Consider the following 17,474-nt stretch of genomic DNA (forward strand, 5'->3'; position numbering starts at 1 on the left):
TCGAGTCCCGATTAGCCTTCCTGTGCATAAAGTGGACTTAAAACGACAAATCAAGTAGAATGAGAATGAATAAAGTTAACACACAAAACAAATATAAAATATATTCCTTGTGCAATAAATCACACAAATATGCCAACAATTGATTTCATCATGCGTTTTCTTTTTTCTCTTTGAAATTATGTTAATTACTGAAGAATTTGAAGTTAAATTGAACTCTGAAAATAAGCCTTCATAAAGGACTAGGCAATTTTGTGTACTGCGGGAGTCACGCAGGAGGGGAAGGTGGTGAAGGGAGGAAGGTCCTCTGGCCTCTGGTTTAGAACACAGCTAAGAATTTCTAGTTCCCTGATATGTCGCTAGGTGTGTCTGTATCGCATCGGGCCAGGAAAACTATTTTCATGCCAAACTCCAGGCCACTTTTGCAGACTTTTTTCATTCTAAGGTTGGACCTTAATAAGCATCAGGCAGAGGTTTTATCTGAATCATAGGTTCTTTAAAAGGTCAATTGCAGAAAAGCTGTTTGTATACAACATTAGTAATTGCACTTTATAACCAACACGTTGGTGTACACTTTACTATTTCTTTTTCAAACTTGGATCTCGATCATAAAAATTAAAAAAAATTACCGAATGTTATGTTGGCCTTTTTTTGGTACATGTACAGTCACCGGCAATAAGAATGGGTCATCTAGATCCTGAAATGCTCGCTTCCCTGCAATGTGTTGTGTGTGTTGCCTAACTCTACGGTAATAAGTGGATTTTAATAGCAATTTTTCAGGAGCAACTTCTACCACCGCTGTAGAGTTAGGCAACACACTGAACGCCTTGCAGAGAAGGGAGTATTTCAGGAGCTAGATGACCCATTTGTATTGCCGGTGACTGTACCTTATAAAACGCACTTATTAACATCTCTGCGTTTTCAAATGTCACAATTCCATGGGAGAGGTTGGTGACGATGTACTTCTACAACTGAGAAATGTTCAAAATATAGTGTCTTACTAATTAGCAGACAAACTTGCAAATATATATTAAAAGTTGAAGTACAGGGTAATTCGAAATGAACGGTACACAAAAAGTACCAAGTTACTTGGTACACAAACTACACGTGTTTTACGGACATTCTTCTCTGGCAAATTTCGGAAATGCCTCTGAACAACGGTTACGGATTGGTGTTTTAAGTCCACTTTATGCCCAGTAAGGCTAATCGGAACTGGACCTACGGTTCAAAGTGGGATCCGAACCACTATGTGTCTCCACCGGGTATCGAACGCGGGATCCCTTGATTTCAAGCAGAGGACGCTACCACTGCGCCATCGGGGAGGCCACAACGGTTACCGATTTTGCGTATTGTAGCATACAGTAAGCCTTTTCTTTCGCTTAATGCTGCCATCTTGGATGACGAGCTTATTCTGTTTCAGTGTTGCCAGATGAAACCTGGAGAGTAAACTATCATATTATATCGATAACTGTGAATTCAGTTCGTTACAGCAGCCACAGGAATTGTTTCTTTTTGTACCATTCATTTTGAATTACCCTGTATTGTGTTCAATTACAAACTACAGGACTTGGAACCAACAAAAGAATGTTTACATTATTTCATGAAAAATCTGAAATCGGAGTTGCTCGATTTGAAGGTTGGCCTATCAGCTTATAAAAAAATAATTATGAAAGATTTAATAAATAGCTCGTTCTGATGTGTGGGGCCAGAGTTGCCTTACCCTAAGGCCGACAGAAGCTTAACGCCCACTGAGACGCGGAGAAACGCGGTAGCCCGTTTTCAGCGTCTCAGTGGGCGATAACCTTTGAGATAACCTGCAGACGTCTGGCATGGAAATTCCGAGCTTCGGTTCTGCGCGTTTCCCTGTAGTGGGCGTTACACTATTTGATTTCAATAGCAGACAACAGAAGTTATGTTGCTGCATTTCTCCGCGACTCAGTGAGCGTTAAGCTTTAGAGAGCGGCCAAGATAACTTCCGGCGCGGAGACTGTCAAAATATGGGTCTCCCTCATCGCACAAACACTCGAGCAACCTTGCGTTCTGACGTAACTGGGGAATGCTTTTATTATTAGCCTAAATGCCTAAGTTGTTAGTTTAGGCTAGCTAGGTTTAGTTGTCTTAACATAAATAATAAATTATGAGTGTATAGTTACTATATGCTAATAGAACCAATCCCAACAGACCTAACCTAACAACGTAGGCATTCCTCGTCTGACGTCACAACGCAAAGTTGCTCTAGTGTTGTGTGGTAAGGGAGACCCCGTCAATATGGCAGTGACCCGCTGCTGCCGCGTTTAGCTACGAACGAACGTGGTCAAACAGCCAATTAGGACTGCCGCTGCCCCCTGTTTGGGCAACAAGCGGCAACCTTAGAATCCCTCCTCCCCGAACCGGCCAGCAGGGAAACAGGATTTTATCAAAATAACCTTTCTGTTCTGTGCATGGGAACTGGAAGATAGCTTGGCCGAGATGTAGTGTTTTTGTGTTTATATGCATTTGTAATTTTTTTTCGGTCACTTTTCTACCAGTTTTGGATAATGGAAGGGGTGAGAATGGACGATAAGATGAAATTGATGAACAGGCACAAAGGGACGCTCATGACCAGGCCTGGAGCTGAACCCAAACCCTTCGATAACGTGATCGCGAATCGTTCACTCAACACCATCAACCAGGGTTGTTAAATGTCTAGGAACCTAAATTCTAATTGGGTTTCGCTGTAGGACCGGAACTTTTTTCTCGGACAATTTAAATTCGGTCCAAGTTCCGTATTGTTTCATTGAAAAAAAGGTTCCTGGACCGAATTTAAATTGAGCCAGAGAAAAGGTTCCTGGACCGTATAAAAATTCATCCGGGGAAAAGGTTCCTGGACCGAATTATAATTCAGTCTGAAAAAAGGTTCCAAAACCGTATTTAAATTGATCTGGTAAAAAGGTTCCTGGAGCGAATTGAAATATTTTACAGATAAAAAGGTTCCTTACGGTCCAGAACCCATTTACTCTTCCTGATTCTCTCTCCTGGACCGGAAATGAATTTGAATTTATTTAAAATTCGTGAACCTTTAACAACACTGCCATCAGCCACTGAAGATGCTTCTTTTCTGTATAATATTTGATGTAAATATGTAAGTAAAAATAATTATAAATGTCCTCAATAAATAAAAATATAAATATCCCCCTTTAAAATTTGTGCACACGCCACTAAAGCCAGAAACAACACCACAGGAATAATACTGTCTCAGAATAAAGATGCACCCCCATTGTTATTTATGACACCTCCACCCCCTTTCCCCTCAAGCTCCCGCCCACCTTCTCTTACACGAGCAACACCTAGCATCTTTCCCATGACGTCACATCCTGAAGATCAGCAGCGGAGGATGAGGTTAGGAATGATCCCGCTATATTTAGGAGCAGTCCTAGACAAGTTCTTGCATGTCTCCGTGTATATTCGGGTTGCCGCCTTGTTTTGTCGCGTACATTTGCTTCCGACAGACTGAAAGTCCTTTGCAGTGTATCCACCTCATTAGTCTAGTTGCTATGGTTGCATTCCTACCGATCAGGTTACGTTGTTAAGGGCGTTTGTCCCTTCCTGTTAATATTTATCTGATTTAAGGTGGCGCAAGGCGAAAATACATTAAATCAAACATTGCCTTATCCTAAAACGGACCAGGGTTTGATTCCTGGCGTGGTATCCGTGATGTAACGTAAGTTTTGCAACAGCAAACAAATTTACCTCTGATACACGTTGCCCTATAATCATGAAACATTACTCAACCGTCTTATCATGCATTCATCCAGATCGAGAGATGGAAGTTACTTGGTTCAAAAGTAACTCAGTTACGGTTACTTGTACCTGAAAAGTAACTAAATTAAATACAATTAATGTTCATTAATAGTAATGAAATAAATATATAAATACCTACATGTCTTTTTATTTTATGTTTCTGGTGCGCATATTGTCTTTATATTATTACAACAAATAAGTAATCTCTCTTCCACCATGTTACAACATTTCAAGTTAACAATTCAACTGTGGTAAAGTAACTGCTGATCAGTTACTTCTATTGCAAGAAGTAACTATTACAGTTACTTGCATTTAGAAGTAGTTACAGTGAGAATTCGTAAACAAGTAACCGTTACTTCCAAACACTGTATGTTAATCAATGTAACGATATAACTGGATAAGGCACATGTTATGAAAAAAATGTTAATTTTTAGTTTTGGACGTACAGCGAGTTATCCATATATCCTAACCTTCCGCATATTCAAAAACCGTTAAAGGGGCTAATTTATTTTAATTTTAGCACTAAATTTACCACCACACCCTCCTAAAAGCATCCCTATGCCACTTTCATCTGAACAATCCTGAACAAACGATTGGGAGTACGTATTAAACTTCGAAGGTAAATTTAATTCAGTACTTCTGTGATTATCAAATAACTTCGAAATTTGGTACTAGATGGCAGGACAAACTCATTATTTTTCTTACACTAGTCTCTCCATCAAATTGCTTTGAAACTTTAACACACATTTTGGTTTCAGTATTTTTCTACTATTAATGACAATGGTTCTTTATTAGTATTAAATGTTAATTACAAGAGAAAAAAATCTCTCTCGAAATGTAGTGTCATAATAGTTAAAAGTAGAAGCACTAGGCAATGGATAACGTATAGGCTATTTGTAAGGCATTTGCTGCTAATACGCACGCGTTTTATACATACTTTAACTTGAGATATAAACAGACCACTAATTAACATTTAACAATAGATTTAATGACAGACAGCTTAACATACAACTCCCACAATGGACACCTCCATATTTCAACAAAACATAAACAGAAGCCTAACGATATTTCACACCTAACATTCCCCTATCTTCCTTTAAAATTTTCAGTCCTTATCATATTGAAGTCTATCAGGAGGTCTTCTCTCCCGGATTGATCTCCTAATGGCGTCTTTTTTGCTTCCCTGATGTTGCTCTGGTCTCTCAACCTGCCCCATTATCCAAAATCGGGGTGTCGTTTACATCACTTGGATCTGGGAAATCCATCAAAAGTTCATCGTCATAAAATCTTGGTAACGTTGATCCAGTAGAAGTTCCAGGAAACACTTGCCGTTTCTCAATTTCATTTTCCTCAGTACCTTTTCTTCTATTCGGCCACTTCAGCTGGTTTTCGTGCACCATTCGTCTCTTCCCGTCCACTTCTACCATCCAAGTGACATAGCTGTTTATTCTCATTATTCTGCCCTGAACATAACTCATTGCGTTCCTTTTGTCTTTGAACTGTAATTTCACCCACACTACATTACTTCCTAAATTATCATCGTCATTCTTCTGAGGTTCCTTCATCTGTTCATAATCCTCTTTAGATATCTTTTCCATATTCACGTCAAATGTATTCACCGGCGTATATGAGAAGATAACTTGCTGCGGAGATATTCCCGTCGTTGTACTACATTCACTCCGCACGGCCAGCAAGACCTTTTGCAGCGAATGAATGATGTCAAAATGCGTGTTTTTATTTAGGCACTCTCGTACTGCACAATCCAATTTAGTTTTAATTGTCTGGACACACCTCTCCACTTGACCACTGCTCTCTGGGTGGTAGGCCGGCGAGTGATATAATGTAATGCTGTGCTTTTTACAGAAAGCTCCAAATTCTTTAGATGAAAATGGTGGTCCATTATCACAAACTATGTGTTTTGGAAAACCAAATATAGCAAAACTTTTTACTAAATAATCTTTCACTTCCTTGAAAAACGTGGAAGAGACCCTCTGACAATCTATCCATTTACTGTACGCATCTACTATTATGATGTAAGCACTATTTCTGTATGAGAAAAAGTCAATGTACATTCTTTCCCATGGATATTGACAGTTATCCCAAGAGCTGTATTCTCTCGATGAATTATCTGGTTTTACTGCTGCGCATATTCCACAATCTTTAACACATGCCTCGACAGCCGCGTCTATTCCTGGCCACCATTACTTTTGCCTCAACATCATCTTCATTTTGACAATGCCACTATGATTATCGTGTGCTTTCTTAAGTATTATGTTCCGAACTATTTATAACCAATTTATAACCCAAAAATAACAATCCTTCAAGCATGCTCAATTCTGCTTGCCTCCTTTTAAAGACAATCAATTCCTTTAAATCATCTCCATTATAATCCTTTATCTCATTAGGCCAGCCATGCTTAAGTTCATAATTACGCTCAGTATTCTGTCTTCACTTGTACATTTTCTCATAACTGCTTGCACTTTAGGCGTCAGCGTCACCTGATAAACGAATTCCTATTGAAGAGCATCTTCATGACATACATCTGCTAACGGCAATCTAGACAACATGTCAGCCAACTCCACTTTCTTGGTATATATCAGCTTGTATGAAAAATACGTTAGGAACAGACACTATCTTTGAATACATGGTGACGCAAGAAAGGGTATTGGCTTATCTAACGTAAGTAACTGTTTTGCAGGTTGAGAATCTGTCCAAATTTCGAAAAACCTTCCTTGAGCATACTTGTGAAACCTTTTTACCGCGAATACAATGCACAATGCTTCCTTTTCGTGCATAGGATATTGCATTTCATGTTCTACTTCTACTTCATGTACAAACCATACACATTTGTCCCAATTAATCTTAACGTTGTGTTATTTTAAACACTGCAGAACTTCCAGTTTTCTTACACACGTTTCATGTATTCCTTTCCCTGATATGATCAAATCGTCTTGGTATGGTATGTCATAATTCAAACAGTGAAATATATCTTCAATTGTCTTCTGAAATATTTGGGAAGATACACTAACTCCAAATGGTAGTCTCGCATGTCGACCCAAACCCCATGGGGTATTCATAACGAGCAATTGTTTCGCCTGATTGTCTAACGCTATTTGTAAATAAGCTTTCTTCAGGTCCAAAGAAACAAATGTATCGTGACCATTCACCTTAGGAAAAATTTCATCAATTCTTGGAAAAGGATGTGTTACATTTTCTACAAACCTATTAATTGTGTTCTTAAAATCGCAACACAAGCGTACATTACCATCTCTTTTTGCAAGTACAACTAAATAATCATGGCAATTAGGTATAATCTGTCTAATCCACTGACGTTCCATTAAAGGATATTTCATTTTACAATAAACTATGTACAAGTATAACATCTGTGAAATTTGTTGAAACTCAACTTTAACAACTATCTTTGCTATTAATGGCAGGATAGAATTACAATTTGGTTCTTCGTATTGTACATTAGACAAAATACTTTCACAAACAGATTTACTCATAATTGACACATATGATTCAGTGTCTATTTCAAAATTTACCATGATATTATTCATACTTAAATTGAGTAAATACTCAGATGAAGGTGCTAATTTGGTTACAAATCCATTACAATATGAAATGTTTGTCTCAGATAAGAAATTGTTTAATTGCTTCCGTCCTTCATCATTAGATGTACTGGAAGAAGTAACATTTCCAGATTCTTTACTTGAAGTAACATCATCTACTGGATGTGTATTCCTTGGAATTACTTCAATTATACAAATTTCAAGTCTGTTAGGTCTATATCCAACTGCACTTCATTCGAAACTGGATCTTTTGGCATTGTAACATTATTTGATTTGTATGTATAATAAGGTTTCTTCAAATTGACATAATTTCTATCTCTCTGATTCAACAATTTATAGCAATCTTTTATTTCGTGTCCATATTTTTTACAATATTTGCATTGTGTTCTAGGTTGATATTTTTTATGAAAAGTTGTAAATTGTTTTTCATAATTGCTAAAATTACGTGAATGATCTTGTCCTGGTGTGTTCGAGCTCGTATTTTGAACCTTAGCGAATTCTTACTTGCAAAGTGCCTTTTGTTGGTATCATGCATCCTATCTGAGCTGAAACGTTCATTTGCCCTTGCACTTAATTCGTTCTGTGGTATGTCATCTTCCTTATTGTAAGAACTACTTGGCCTATGATGATAAATGTGATTTACATTAGCCTGCTTGTAATATTCCTTCATGTCATGCTCTAATTTTTCCATCTGTTTAGCAATTTGGAAAGCCTTTTGAAATTCCATAATATTTTTAGAAATTATGTGCTTTCTAATTGCTTCTGATTTAATGCCACTAATTAGAGAATCAAATAAAGCAATTGGCAAGAAGTTATCATAACCGCATTGCTCACCTATTTTCCTTAACCGTCTCACGAAATCTTCAATCTGTTCGTCATCTTGTTGTTTACAGTTCCGTAGTTTCAGCCTTTGCACAATGCAATTACTAGCAGGACTATAGTAAGAAATTAATCTTTGTGAAACAATTCTCGAAGAACTTCATACGGTTGCGATCCAATTACAACAATCAATGTAGAAACTTTAACCTCTGGTGCAACGTGCTGAATACGACAATAATTAGCAAATCTTTCCAAATATGCAGAAACAGATCCATTTAGAGGATCGTTTTTATCGAAAGGTACTTCATAAGCCATTTTACTAAATTTGTAACAAACTTGTAATTACTCAAATTTACCTTCTCGTCGACACATTGTAAGCTGTCGTGTATGCAGACAGGCTAATACGCACGCGTTTTATACATAGGCCTACTTAAACTTGAGATATAAACAGACCACTAATTAACATTTAACAATAGATTTACTGACAGACAGCTTAACATACAACTCCCACAATGGACACCTCCATATTTCAACAAAACATAAACAGAAGCCTAACGATATTTCACACCTAACAGTATTGTGGAGTCCATGTACGACAAAAGCACTAATCATAACAGCTTAAACAAAAGGATGGAAATCAAGGAGGATGGAGATAAGTTAATTGCACGTTATACTATATACCTTTTTACTATGGAATACCATTGGTTTTCGTGTAGCCACACGCCAGCCAAGGAATGTCCAGAAACTTCGTGAACGGATCTCAGGAACGAGATTACGCCCCAAGAATGCCAGAAATTGGTCCGCAGCATGAGAAAACGTGTGCAAATGTACTTGAAACTTAAAGGTGGACCTATTGACTATTAAAATTTCACACTTCATTCATCTAATTTCAGGAGAAATGTTTCTTTCCGAGTATATTTTCGAAGTTCAGATTTAATGATTTTACAAATTGTACCTTTAGTTACATCTATTAGTAATAAGTGCATTAATATGACCTTACACTTTCTTGATCTCGATAACATTACATAATAATTCCAATTTTGTATTAAAGTGTTTATTTCATGAAAAGCACTCGCATATGTAATTTTTCTGTTTGTCTGGAAACACATGACAAGGTGGTCTTAAATTTTTGGTAGGGTCAGTTTTTGCTAAGACTTTTACGTCCTCGTATTAAGAGAAGGATGCGAATGCCTTCAATGCTGACATATCCATTATAACTTGCATTATATAAACATAGCAAGCCAGCTTTGTGTTCGGTTTTACAAGTATTTCTTTCAGTTATGCTGTTATATTTCTAAGTATTAAAATTCTCATGATCAACTGATAGGCTAAATTATCAATAAATTTTAACATTATTTATTAGCAAACTTTATTAGCAAAATATGCATTGGTAAATGGCAATAAACAACCGAATCTCAAAGAAAGAATAGTCTAGCATAGTTTTCTACGACGCCAGGGCTCGGGTTCGAATCCTGAATTGGATATTGGCGTTCTTTGTGAGTACCTTTTTAATTAATTTTACCATATCATCACTCATCGCCGTGATTATCCACAAGTGGCAGAATAACGACGCTAAAAGCAAGGATCGAATCCATATTTATGCTGTGTAATAGCATAGTTCTTCGAGTATTTAAAAACAAGCCATGTGTTGCTGCTGCTCCAAAAATATTGACATTATCTAAAGAACGTGTACAGTGATTAAGCCATGTGGTGTCGTAATCACCACTCCAATACTTACTTTAATCACAACGCAAACACCCATTCATTACTTGCATCTTACACATGCAGTTTTCTCCAATAACAACACATTGTGATGTAACAGTATTGTTCTTCCCCTAACATAATATCGCTGGGGAAAACAACACCAACTTTTCCAGATAGCCTACTGGCAACACTGCACTAGACAACACAGGTCATGAACCCGATTCCTTTTGTTACTTCTCGAGCTAGGTGCTGAAAAATCGTCTTGGCTTCAAGAACACAGACGGTTTTTTGTTCGTCGGAAACAGCACACGTGTCACAGAGACGTCTCTTGAATCTAGCACAAAGACTGTAGTAGATCTAATATTATACTCTGATCTATGGTAAAATATTTTTATTGAATCTTAAGATAATTGATTTAAAATACAAGCAGTTTAATCGGAGTATTAACGTCAGCTAATTATGAGCAGTTTTTTTTTTCCATCGCCTTTCTACCTCTTTAAGTTAATCGTGACTATGAGGATGAATGATGGTACAAAACCAATGACACATTCATGCTTATTCAAGATTCGAACTTAGAACCACTGATTTCATAGAGCATTACGCTAATTAAGTTGTAAAGTTTTCTCCACACACACACACTCTCACTCACTCTCTCTCTCTCTCTCACTCACTCTCACACCACAGTTTCTTATACTCTCTCTCTCACCATTTCTTCCATATCCTCTCTCTCTCCATCTCTTACGCACTCTCTGTATCTCACAGTTTCTCCCCCTCTCTCTGTCTCATTCACCGTTTCTCTCCCCTCTCCCTCACTGTTTCTTACACACACTTTCTCTCACCGTTTCTTACACACACTCTACCCTTCTCCAGTTTCATCCACACACTATCACACCGTTTCTTACAATTTATCCGTATCCTCAGACACATACATTCTTCTTTCTCTCTCTCTCTCTCTCTCTTGTTTCTTCTAATCATTTCTGTCTTCTTTTATCTTAGACCCTTTTTCTGCCTCTCCTTCCCTTCTCGAGCTATCATAAACCCTCGCTATCAGAGGCGTCAACTTAACTAAATTTGAGTGAAGGGGGCGAGGGGGGAAAGGTTGGCATAAACAATATTTTATGCATGTAAATACATATAATATCTGTCCCTCTACATGAATTCTGGGGAGGCAGAAAGTGTCTTGTCCCCATTTGCTTGCTTGCCTTGCTATTCATCTCCTTCGGAAACTCCTCCAGGAACAAAATGGCACCACGATTTTACATCGAAATAAATCTACGGAACATTTATTCCTCTACCTGTAAAAAGTTACATATACATGGTAACAAGACACGTATAATGAGTTCGACGTAATTTAGGATGCCGAGTGCCAGTGTTTCCAATTGCGAGACACGTTTTACTCGATGTTCTATACAGCGTTGTCTATAAGCTTTATTTTTGAGTTAAAAAAAAAAATAGAAAGAAAAGGGAGGACTCTTTTGAATGGGTTTTTCCTATAGAGGGGCAGTGAACTCAGGTAATGACTTGCGATGCTTTGGGGGCCGGAAATGTTTCGGAGTTTTAACAGCCCCTTTCACTTGGTGCGTTCCGACGACACCACAAGAATCGAAAAAGAAAAAAGTTCGAGCAGACAAGAAAAGATGTCGCTATAGTTGCTGTCCCTCTTTATATAGTACGGTAGCAAGCCCTCTGCGTTTCCTGCTACGAGTCACGTGACCATTTTCACTTCTTCTGTCTCGCCTTTTGTGGCTCGTGGAGCAAAGGGTTGTTTTTCGACACCCTCTTCACGAGGGAAGACTGGAAATTGGCAGAAATCACGGTAGCTTATGTTCATTTTTTTCTTATCTTTCGGTCATGATTGTGGTGAAGGAACTAACTACCCAGTCTAGCTGTTGTTAATAAGTTATTAACAACAGCTAGACTGGGTAGTTAGTTTCAAAGAATGCTGGGGGTATAAAAGAAGTGGGGGCGGACTATGTCTGGAATCATGTTTATCTTTGGTTTCTCTCGTTTTTATCTTATAAATGAATATCGGCTAAGAATGAGAGGTGTTGACAGAGGTGTAAGAATATTGTGTCTCTGTGGGAGGCGGGGAGGTCTCAATACATTTTTTATGCTTTTATATGCCACACTGGTGTCCATGGGCGGAGTTTGAGCCATTACTTTGGGGAGTTAGACTCTGGGAGAAGCATATGATGTACCTCAGGGTTATTGAATATCCCATAGTTTATAAGGGGTCCGGAGGCCTTCCCCCGGAAATTTAAAAAAACAACAACTTAAAAACACCGAGTTTTAGGCCTTTTAGATTTGAAAATGTTAAATTTCCTCGCTTAAGTAAACAAATATTAATTAGTATATTGGTTGTCAGTTTTATAAGAAGCAAAACAGTACGATTATTGCATTTTGCATTTCATTATTTTTTTATTGATACAATACTCGTATTACTTTTAAAAAGTTACGGAACAATAGTAAGCTTCAGAAATTTTAGAAAAATTAAATTGAAAAGTTCTTTTGATGCCTCAGCAGTAACTCTTGACTCAACACAAAGTCATTTTACGTTATTTTTTCTTCAAACTGTACACATCAATCAAATCGTCTAAGACCCGCTATTGCGGCGCAACATGCCAACATGCCAAAAGTCAAGATTTGCTGTATGGCTTCATAACAAAAATGTAGTAACCGAACTTAATCATGTATTATTTTTTTAGTCTTCTTTAAGTTGGGGGGCCAGGCCCCCCTGGCCCCTCCAGAACCCCACCTATGCTGGTGTCCTGCCCTGGACTTTGCCCACCAAGATGGCACACGGTGCGATCTATTGACTACTTTTCTTTAGCATTTCCACATAAGCATTTTCATGTTTTGAGTCCACACAGTAAGCCTAATCGGGACTGGACCTACAGTTTAAAGTGAGATCCGAACCACTATGTGTCTCCACCGGGTATCGAAACCGGCCCTTGTACCACTACGCCATCGGGGTCGAAGGGTATGGGCTATAAACGCATCAAAATAAAGAGAAACTTTGTAACATCCCCTTTAGAAGGCGAATTTCGGGAAATCTCTTGTGTGTGCCTTCTTTCTTGCCAGTTATTATTCGGAAATAGGACGTTACTTGTATCTTTGCAATTTTATATTCACATCAATATCGAAGAAAGTGACTCGTAGTAATATTTGTATATTTCAATTCACGAGACTACAAATTTGAATTGTGGAGAAGCACATCACGGCGTACATTTCGCGTATTGTGCTGTTTTGTTAAAATTTGATATAGCTACCAGACATTCATTTCCACCTTTATGCCATGTTTAATATAATTTAAATTTGCAAGCTTAAAAAACTTTAACCAAGAATCGTAGTTTTTATGTTAATAACTGTACCAGCATACTCAAGCCCAACGTTATGCTTAGGAAAATACAATGTAACTGTTAATACATAACATTTTCAGTATACGCACGTAAATACATTCATTTCTTCAACATATAGATTTATAGATTAGTGCTTTATTTGTGAAATAAATAGAATAATTAACATATTCTCAATTTTTATTATTATTATGGTCATGCAAACCACGTAGCAACCTTTCACAATTTCTGAACAGCTATATCGACTGCACAGTATACTTCGTTTGCGTGTTAAGTGCCACTTAACGTTTTAAGTGGTACCCCAACCTCCACTCAAGTTATGCGAGACTTTAAGTGCCACTTAACGTTAAGCGGACATTGAACAAATGCAAAATGGTATTAAGCGTGAAGTTAAGCGGAGATGTTGCAACCGGCCCTAAGATAAAAATTATACTCGACAACGGGAGGCGTTATTCGTTAAGTGAAACCTAACGCTTTATTGGAAACTTACGAGTTTTATTATTTCTACTTTGTACTCTTGTTATATTTAACGCTTCGGCAGTCAATTTGTGTTAACGTAGCTTTTCTATTAAGATGGTGGCAGTTTCTTGTTTCAATTTGTTTAATCATACACAATTTAGGGTGACCTTTTAAGGACGACATTAAAGAAATAATAAAAAAAAACCATTTATTCCGCGTAGCATATCCTGGGAATGGTATATATGCAGGCTAACAAGGTTCTGGTGGTGCCTCGATCCACAGCCCGAATAACCCTCTGCGGGGATATTTTTTTTCTTGAGTGTACTGAATTCCTCTATAGTCTCTAGCCTCAGACATGTTACGTCTGTTTCACTGTGATAAGGACCTTGTAACCGTGTGTTATGAAGGGTGCAGATAAGCTAATATGCTGGCGATCCTGCAAGTTGAAATTTCAATCATTTAAAAATAGAGCCTCGTATACGTGAAAATATAAAAATACAGCACCTAATAGCTAGAAAAAAGAAGAGATATTACCTTTCTATCAAATTTCTGGGCACACGCCTGAACATAAGTGTCAATTTTTTTATGGTGGAGATACGGGACAGGGGAGAGGTTCCTCACATTTCTTGGTACAAATTAAGCACCGAGGGAATCTATTATCCTATTGAAAGCCTTGACAAGATGGATAACTACCCTATAACTGTATGGCACAGCTCTTAACACCCGAACCCTTCCTCGCATGTCTTGAGCGTCTTCCCCTCCCAGTAGGCGTCGAACAAAAAGCCCAGTCGAGCGCAACCCCTGTGGAATTTACTCCATTCGAGCGACAACAAATCCTGACTTTGAGAAAGAGTGATTCCTCACCGCCATTTGCGTGACATGGACCGTTAAGAAACCCCAATCCAACTATTCCCAGAGTACAGATCGGATGCTCGATCCCTCCGTAATGTTATTTCCAAACAGGGATGGTATTTTTAGGTAGGAATGTCGCGAAGAGAAAAGACCCTGGGAGGGGAAGAAGCAGTTGACAATTTATGGCGCACTGCTACGGTTGCAATTGCTCTGTTTTACCGTTTACAACGAGAAACAGCAAGGAGTTTCATATCAGAGTTTAATTGACGGAAAAATGTTAGCCCTGTATTGGAAGATATTTTTATAGGAACTGTACTACACTGTGCTCAGCAAATTTCTGGAAAAGTTCTGTAGTGTCCCTAAACGCTTCGATTCAAATTTTACCTTTTGTATATGCCTCAAATAATATGACAAACTCAAGAGTTTAATGTTAGAGGTATTTTTAGTCCACAGATAGGCTAATCGGAACTTCAGCTATAGTTTAAAGTGGTATCCGAAACACTACGTACCTCCACTAGGTATTGAACCCGGGACCCCTTGATTACAAAGCGACGACGATGGGGATACCAACGTTGGGGCCACCAGGGATTCCCTAAAGATTTATATTGAAAGAATCTGTGTTTAGTAAACACAAGAGAGTTTTTATCACCGTTTAGTTCGCTGCAGTTTTTGATACGGCCATGAAATTAGGCGGATGGCAAAAGTTCCCACTGTTGCCACGTCAGAGCACAAGCCCGTGTGTTCGGAGGTTTAAGAGACTGAAATATCTCGTTGCAGAATTGGTCTTTGTAATGCATGTGACACAAACTGACAGTATTTGCTCGATAGGTCAGGGATGGCACAAAAGTGCCCCGGAAAGAGGTCGGTCTGACGCTCGAACTAAGCAACGCAGCTCGATTGACGTTGCCACATAGTGCGCAGGAACCAGCTACTTTTGTCTCGCTCTCGCATTGCTTTTCCCATATGTGGCACCAGCGCAATTCTGCCCGGCCGCCTATTTTCATCGCCGTGCGATTAGGTGTAGTGAAGATGCAACCCAGGTTGTTGCAAGAAAATCAAGTTCAACCAAGTAAAAGCTGTACGCAGAATAGCAAGTTGACAAGATTCAACGAAGACTTGGCTTTTGCTTTCATTTGATTTGTTAGCACGTACCACGCGAAAACACACCACATTGTACACCGCTCCAGAACACAGTGCAAGCAGTGCCTACACCAAATACACTATGCAATATCAAATCAACTAAATAGAAGATTCAGTGTTACTCTTTTCAGCCAACTAGACATGCGAGTGAAAATAGAGTAAAAAGAACTAGATGGGGCTACTGCCTATCCAAAAGTATTCAAACTACTGTTAACTTACTAAACTTCATTGTGATACCGATTACCTTAGTTGATTTGTGCACTTAATTTTTACAGAAAGTGAAAAATGGTTGAACTTGAGTTAAGACTATGAAAAATGATCAAGAATTGTCTAAAATAGAGATGCTGCAAGCTAATTCTGTAAGAAGGTACATATTATCTATGTATGAGATATGCGATTTAAATGTGATCGAACAATCCTTTGCTCCAGAATTGTTAAATGAAATTTTCAGTAAATTAGCAATACCACTATAAAACAACATTCATATTCAACGAACTTAGCAGTGCTATGTAATTTATACATCACAATTTTAATACACTCAACGTTTTGTAAAATTAATAATATACATTTACACTTTACTAAGAATAATTAAACACTAATTACACAAGGTAATAGAAAATCTGACTTAAAAAACAATCGATGCGAATTGCGCTTCTACCAAGTGAAGTGAGTGTACAAGATATTTCAGAAAGTCCATTTAACTTACAAACTACTGAATCCAGGAGACTCGTTTGAGCTTATTTGACGAAAATGTGTGGAGAATCAGTTCCTTTGCAGCTAGTTTTCGATAATCGCGACGATGAGGATAGAAGCTGGTTACGTACATGAAATTGAAGTGACACGAAGGTACGTCCCTGTCCAGGTCGGAATTCGAACCCGGAAGCCACCAAAGAGGCTAACAATCGTCGTTGAAAATTGAAGACCTAATTATACCCTCCTTCACCAAATTTTAGTCGCATTTACGTATTCTCATGCGGTGCAAAATTAGTCTAACGAAATGATACGGGAAAGAGGTCACAGTTCCTGAAATTGTTGTTGACCAATAAGGACATGCGATTGTTCTTTCCAGATTGCACGCCAATTGATACAAAAAAGAAAGCAATGACTACATAGAGATACCATATTTAAGTATTTTCACTTCTATAAAACTATGGGAGAAAATTCAGTGTTTACAGCTAGATGTTCAGGTCATTCTGAGTCAACATTACAATCTCTTTGTTTCAATTGGCGTAATAGAAGCAATGTTGGTTGAGTAATTACGAATTTTTACTACTATCTAAACCTACAACAATTACACAAATTATGACTTTCCTAATCTCTCATAAACAGGATTAAATATACTTTCCTTATGCATGTATAATGGTAATGCAAGTTTTAGGATTTCTATCAGAAAATATTTGCATTTGTATTTCTCTCCCCTACACAGCCAAATATATTTTTAACTTGGAATAACGATAATGCCTATGGAGATGGTCAGTATGTCACCTCTTTTTGAAACGTGTTACTTAGTGCTTCTCTAAATTCATTAAATAAAAGACAATGAAACACTGGAGTTTTTCTTACCTCTCTCCGACTGTTCGTCATAACTTAACCAACAGATGTTTGCTTCATCCTATGGAAATTATACTAACATGATGTAGGGCTGTTATTAGTTGTAAAAAATCAATATTTGTACATGTTTGGTCGGCAAAGTACTATCTCATGTAACAATCACACTCTCGCTCTCTCTCACACAAGCACGCACGCACAGGAAGATTACATGACGGGAGAGCTCCTCACCTCTAGATGTTGTATT

At 38.0% G+C, this 17,474-nt stretch overlaps 2 protein-coding genes across 3 annotated transcripts in view; both read right to left on the reverse strand.

Moving 5' to 3' along the window:
* The window catches only part of rols (zinc-RING finger and ankyrin repeat domain-containing protein rolling pebbles), a 717,828-nt gene that overhangs the window by 633,126 nt on the left and 67,228 nt on the right, over positions 1–17,474 (reverse strand). The gene's annotated exons all lie outside the window — the stretch shown is intronic.
* On the reverse strand, positions 4,980–5,849 carry LOC145986721 (uncharacterized). The gene has a single exon (XM_083121055.1). It carries the CDS (start codon positions 5,847–5,849, stop codon positions 4,980–4,982), a length of 870 nt encoding a protein of 289 aa, XP_082977181.1.

The sequence above is a fragment of the Lepisma saccharinum genome, chromosome 1 (genome assembly GCF_977018435.1).
Source record: "Lepisma saccharinum chromosome 1, izLepSacc3.1, whole genome shotgun sequence".
Taxonomy (NCBI): domain Eukaryota; kingdom Metazoa; phylum Arthropoda; class Insecta; order Zygentoma; family Lepismatidae; genus Lepisma; species Lepisma saccharinum.

Excerpts from the sequence above, each read along its gene's own strand:
- LOC145986721 (XM_083121055.1), bottom strand. The coding sequence starts at position 5,849 with ATGTACATTGACTTTTTCTCATACAGAAATAGTGCTTACATCATAATA.